Genomic DNA, 6,492 nt, shown 5'->3' with positions numbered 1-6,492 from the left:
AAAAAAAAAAAAAAAAAAAAATTAAAAAAAAAAAAAAAAGAATGGCAGAGTAGTTCTTATTTTCCCCTGAGGTAATGCAGGGCTGGTAACTGTCATCTTCTCAAGTTGCAAGTTCTTCAACCTTGTTTTCGGCCTCTGGGCCATCCAGTGCCGGAGAGGCCAAGGAGGCTGGGCCCCTGGACGGGGGCCGGCCGTTCCAGCGCGGCTGCGCAGGGGCAGGGGCGTAAGCCCCCGGCCGCGGGGCCCCCGGAGGGGGGCCAGGCCCCCTGAATAGGAATTCTTAAGGGAGGACAAAGCATGGTGTTTAAGGACACTGGTCTCTGACATGGCCAACTGTGGTTCGAGTCCCCAACCTGGTGGCTTGCTTTCTCACTTTCCTTCTCTCTGTGTCTCTCTCTCCCACTTTGTCCCTCTCTGGTCAAATTAAAAAGTTGAAAACATAATAAATAAAACAATAAATAAAGTTAAATAAAATAATTTTTAAAAACAAAAAGGCATTTGGAAAAAGAGACATTGGGGGCCAGCAGGTGGCATGGTGGTTAAGGCACTAGATTCCTACATGGCCACCTGTGATTCGAGTACTTGACTTAGCAGTTTGAAAATCACAAAAAATATATAGATAAATAAATGTTAAAAAGAGGAGAGAGACGGAGCCAGCAGGTGGTGTGGTGGTTAAAGGTGCTGGACTCCCATATGGCCAACAACTGTTTGAGTCCCAGACCTGGTGGCTTGCTTTCTCACTTTCCCTCTTTTTCTCTGTCTCTCTCTGGTCAAATTAAACAATAATAATAATAATAATAATAATAATAATAAATGAAGTTCAATAAAAAGATAGTTTAAAAAAAAAAAGAGAGAGAGGCATTGACTTTGGTTTTAAAGCTTAAGTGGGGGATGGCAGGTGGTTTGGAGGTTAAGGAAGCTGCGTCCCACACGGCTGATCGTGGTTTGAGTCCCACACCCAGTGACTTGGAAATCATGCTGAGCACATGTGCATGGGTGCCCAAAATCCCAGGAGGAACACAGAGGAGGAGGGACTGTGCTATGACTATCATCCCCAGGAGGTGATTTCTCACTCCCTGCTCCATCTCTCCAGCAAACACAGACCTCAATCTGACTGAGTCACATTTCTGTGGACCAATGATGTATTGGGGTCATTGGAAAAGTCATATTTTCCTGTTTTTTCATATAAAAATATGTTGTGATTGGGACTAGCAGTTGGTGGAATGGCTATGTTCCTGGACTCCCATGTAGTTGACTGCAGTTCAAGTCCCAGACCCGGTGGCTTAAACTCACGCCGGGCGCATGTGCGTGCGTGCCCGAGATCCCGAGAGGAGAATGGAGGAGAAGGGATTGTGGCATGGCCATCCCCCCTGGGGGGTGATTTCTTGCTTTCTGTCTCTCTCTCTCTGTCTTTCTGGCGAGTGCACGTGCCCTCTAGCAAAAACCTCTCCAAAAAAAAAAAAATTGTGTCATGACTTTTCCAATGGCCCAATATTTTGTATAGATTCATTCCATTTTCATCCACCCAGAGGCCTAGAGACGAAAAGCCATCCAGCAGCTACGAGCATCGCTTGGTCTAGGTTGTGGTCTAGAAATGCCATCTCCTGCTAATCTGGTGCTTCAGAAACGGCTGGTTCAGATCTGGAGCAGGAAAAGAACAGGAGCCTGGAGCGTCCTGTCCTAGCAGTCAGCAAACAGGTCACGCATTCTGTCAGAAGCACTTAGGAGTCGGGCCGGAAAGCCTCCCGCTGGCCCCAAATGGGGCGAGTTGTGCTTCACAAGGACAATAATTATAACTGATTTAAACCCATCAAATCTCTTTAAATCCATGAATTTGCAATTCTTCATATTGCCAAAGGCCATGTGCACTCATGAGAGAGAGAAATCATCCCCCCGCACCACCGCAATCCTCCCTCCATTCAGCCTTCCCATCAGGGTTTGGGGCATGCACGCAAATGTGCCCAATGTGTTTTGCAAGCCACAGGAGCTGGGACTTGAACTGCAGTTAGCCATGTGGGACCCATCTTAATTAACCACTGCACTGCTGGGCCAGCCCTTATAATGTTTGTTTGTTTAGAGATTAAGAGATTTTTGCTTTAGGGTGCGTGTGCTTGCTGGAGAGACAGAGAGACAGAACACGAGAAATCCCCCCCAGGGGAGATGGCCATGCTACAGTCCCTTCTCTACTCTCCTCTGGGGATTTTGGGCATGCATGCTCATGTGCCAGGTCCAGGACTCAAAATTGCAGTTGGCTGTGTGAGATCCAGCACCTTGACCATCATGCCACCTGCTGGCCCCACACAATTTTCTTTTTAAATGTATTTCTTCCGTGAGAGAAAGAAACACAGAGAGAGACACCCTAACAGGGTCTTCACATTGCGGTCCTCTCCCCTCAGCCAGCCTGGCACAGACGTGGGCTCACCTGGCAGGTGCAGGGAGCTCCCAGGAGGGGCCCAGGACCTTCCCATTTGGATTCAGCATTGTGAAGCACTGCATCACCTCTGGGCCCCACGGCTGGACCCCTCCTTTTTTTAAGACAGGTCTTGCCATGGCACAGTCCTCCTGCCTCTCCTTCCCAGCTGGGGCACACCACCATGCCCGGCCATTGTTGTGACCTGCCCTGTCACCCCAGCCACTCTGGAGTTTGTGATCCTTCTGCCTCAGACTCCCTATCACTGGAAGTAAAGGCACATTCCCCCACCTCCACCACCTTGAAAAACACTGACTGGACACAGTGTTAGTTCCCTTAGTCACAGGACAGTACCCCAGAGTAGGTGGCTTAAAACAACTGGAGTTTAGGACCAGCAGCTGGCGTAATGGCTGTGTTGCTGGACTCCCAGGTAGTTGACCACAGTTCAAGTCTCAGACCCAGTGGCTTAAACTCATACTAGACGTGTGTGTGTGCGTGCGTGCCCAAGATCCCGAGAGGAGAATGGAGGAGAAGGGATTGCGGCGTGACCATCCCCTCTGGGGGGTGATTTCTCGCTTTCTGTCTCTCTGTCTCTCTCTGTCTTTCTGACACGCACCTTATTAAAAAAAAAAAAAAAAGACCTCTCCAAAAACTAAAAACACAAGAGGAGATTATTCTCTCTTAATTCTGGAGGCCAGGGATCTGAGATCAGTTGTAGACAGAGTTGGCTCCTTCTGGAGTCTGTCCCACGCCGCGGTCCTTGCTCCTGGTAGTTACTGACACTCCTTGGCCTTCCTTGGCTTATACACGCCCTGCCCCAGTCTTTGCCTCTTTTCCTGAGATCTTCCCTATGTATGTTCTCTGTGTCTGTCTTGTCTCTTTTTAAGTTTATTTACTTCTTCTATGAGCAAGAGACACATCCCCAACAGTGTCTTGCCCCTGCAACCACCCCGTCAGCCCAGATCATGGCGCGGGCTGTGTCGGTGTGCTCCTGTGAATGTGAGACGGCACCAGGATGAGTCAGACGGGCTCACCTCCACGTCCAGCACAGGGCCTCACTCCAAGTACGGGCCGAATGAGTAGCTGGACCTCTCCCTGGGGTGTGTCTGCGTGTCGGCAGCGTTGGAGCTCCTGTGCGTTAGGCAGTGCTTCTCAAAGTGCTCTTGCACCTCTCTCCCCAAGAGCCGCCTGAAATGCTTGTGATAAATGGAGGCTCTCGGGGCCCCATGGCAAGCCTGCTGAGGCCGAGTCTGCAGGGTAGGGGCCTGGGCTCTGCCTTTTTTCACAAGCTCCCCACATGATCCTGGTACAACAGAAGTGTGATAACCCTTGGAATATTCTTTCAGTCAGGTAGAATTCATAGCATTTGAATAAGTTGATGATGGTCTCATGGGTTTATTAAAATAGAAAAAAAAAAAAGCCAAAAGGTTAAAGCCCAGTGTTGGCCGTGCTACCGCTAAGTCAGTGGCTACAAATGCAAGCTGACATTTGCTGAATATTTAGGTTGGGTTCTGTGCTGTGGGGGTAACAGTCACCAGCTCCCTTAATTCTGGGAGGCGCCTGGAGTTGGCTGCCACCCTCCCTCTGGGGCTCTTCCATGCCATCCTGCTTTTCCTCACCTGCTGCAGGTGGAGTCCTTGACCACAGAGTTGTCCGCTGAGCGCAGTTTCTCAGCCAAGGCGGAGAGTGGGCGGCAGCAGCTCGAGCGGCAGATCCAAGAGCTCCGGGGCCGCCTGGGTGAGGAGGATGCTGGGGCCCGGGCCCGCCAGAAGATGGTCATCGCCGCCCTGGAATCCAAGCTGGCCCAGGCGGAGGAGCAGCTGGAGCAAGAAAGCAGGTGGGTGGCAGAGGAGGCCGTGGGTGGAAGGCGACTGCCACGTTCTGTTCAGTGGCTGCAAGGGCAGCCGTGTTACGGGCACCTGAGTTAGCTCCATCCCAAAGCACCAAGTGATCAGTGTGACAGCTGGCCGCTAGCATCATTTAGGATGCTGCAGCTTCACGTAGCTGCCGTCCCACGAGGTCCCTTTAGTGCTGCTGTAACAGAATACCTGAGACTGGCTACTCAGGAACAAAAGAGACTTGTCTGGCCCACATTCCTGTGGCCAGAAAGTTCAAGACTGGGTGATGCTCACATGCTGCATCACATCATCGCTATGGGAGGGCTGTGCACTAGGGACCAGCTCTAGGGGAAGAACAATCCCTCTGGGGCCAGTCAGTGGTGTGGAGCTTAAGGCAGCTGGATCTCACAAGGCTGACTGCATGGTTCAAGTCCCAGACCTGGAAGCTTGAGAAGACACTCCAGGCGTGTATGCATGTGTGCCCAAAATCTCAAGGGGCGAGTGGAGGAAAAGGGACTGTGGCATAGCCATCTCCCCTCAGGGGCGCTTTCTCATATTCTCTCTTTCTCTGTCTCTCTGGCAAGTGCATACACCCTACAGGAAAAAAATATGAAAATAAAAATCCTTCTGGGGCCAGGATGGGAAGGGAGTAGAGGAGGGAGACTGAAAGGTAGGAGGCCTGGATGGTGGCTAGGAGGGTGGTCCAGGCAAAAGAGGTAAGGATAGTCAGGAGAGGATGGAGAGAACCAGGGCAGAAGGGTTGGAACTGGAGACCGATGGGCTGTGGGAGGTGAAGGGGCAGAGGCCAGTGCATGAAGTTGAGGCTTAGTGACTGGGTGAATGGTAAGATTTTGGGGGAAAGATGCTGAATTAATTGTAGGATATGGAGAGAGTAAGAAGCTTCCAAGATAAGCAGAAGAAGGCAGCCATGGGAGAAGAGGTTCTTAGTCCACAGAGTTGACCAAGGGCCCAGGGGCTCATGGGAGGTCTTGGGGAACCTTCCAGAAGCTGATGGATACTGAGCCCCTCCACCCCTCCTCCATTCTACAAATAAGAGAACATGTTCAGAGGAAGTGAATAACCCATGTAGTCACCCTGGGAGGGGAGGGTGGCAGGTGATCTGCAGCTGAAAGAGTCTCCCCCTGCATCTTTCTCCTACTCACTGCCCTCCCACTCCCCACTCCCACTCTGGCCCTGTGCCTGTCTCAGCACGTCTGGAGTTGTTGTGTCCTGTTGTGGCTGAGCCAAGTAGACTGAGGGAGCTGGTTGAGAGTGGGAGATGGAGTGGGAAAGAGGGAAGAAGTCAACCCAAGAACGAGGTGACAGCTTGGATAAGGCTGAGGACAGAACCCAGGCTCAGCACCTCTCCTGAGACTCTTCCTTATCCCTGCCTTCAGAGAGCGCATCCTCTCTGGCAAGCTGGTGCGCAGAGCTGAGAAGCGGCTTAAAGAGGTGGTGCTCCAGGTTGAGGAGGAGCGGAGGGTGGCGGACCAACTCCGGGACCAGGTAAGGGAACCGTGGAGAACAAGGCCGCTAAGCAAGAAATCACACAGGTCATCTCTGGAGATAGTGAGTTTCTGTCACAAGAAGGAACCCTCAGGTACAGGACTGGAACTGTGTGCACAAACCATGCCAGGGCCTTGGAGCCTCAGCAAGGGGTTAGAGTTGGTGACTTCACAGTCTATAAATTCTGGTATCAGGGAAAGGCTCTGGTAGGGAGCTCAGGCAGTTAGGGTGAAGGGAGAAGTTAATTACCCTACCCAGAAGCTAGACCAAGACTTAAATAACAACAAATATTGTTTATCAAGTGCTTTCCATGTGCGAGGCACTTTGCTAAAGACATAAAACATAATATTATACCTCCAGCATGAGTTTTAAGCCACTGGGTCTGGGACTCAAACTGCAGTCAATTATGTGGGAGTCCAGTGATGTAACCATTATGCCATTTGCGACCCCCTGACAATTTATTTTTTAAAAAAGAGAAGGAATGGAGGGAACCAGCAGTTAGCGTAATGGCTATGTCACTGGACTCCCACGTAGTCGACTGCAGATCGCGTCCTGGACCCGGTGGCTTAGAACTCACGCTGGGTGCGTATGCGTGCGTGCCCAAGATCCCGAGAGGAGAATGGAGGAGAAGGGATTGTGGCATGACCATCCCCCCTGGAGGGTGATTTCTCGCTTTCTGTCTCTATGTCTCTCTCTGTCTGTCTGGCGAGCGCACGCGCCCTATAGCAAAAACCTCTC

At 51.2% G+C, this 6,492-nt stretch overlaps 1 protein-coding gene across 3 annotated transcripts in view; it reads left to right on the top strand.

Annotated features, from left to right (window-relative positions):
• MYH14 (myosin heavy chain 14) overlaps nt 1–6,492 on the top strand; it is a 107,884-nt gene that overhangs the window by 96,982 nt on the left and 4,410 nt on the right. For all 3 annotated transcript variants that reach the window (XM_006160113.2, XM_014592265.1, XM_014592264.1), the window contains 2 exons: nt 4,039–4,247; nt 5,646–5,754. In XM_006160113.2, coding sequence (XP_006160175.1) covers nt 4,039–4,247; nt 5,646–5,754 — 318 coding nt within the window. The remainder of the gene's footprint in view (nt 1–4,038; nt 4,248–5,645; nt 5,755–6,492) is intronic.

Source organism: Tupaia chinensis, unplaced genomic scaffold, assembly GCF_000334495.1.
Source record: "Tupaia chinensis unplaced genomic scaffold, TupChi_1.0 Scaffold000673_1, whole genome shotgun sequence".
NCBI lineage: Eukaryota > Metazoa > Chordata > Mammalia > Scandentia > Tupaiidae > Tupaia > Tupaia belangeri.
The sequence above is the reverse complement of the archived record's forward strand: the minus strand, read 5'-3'. Positions and strand labels throughout refer to the sequence as shown.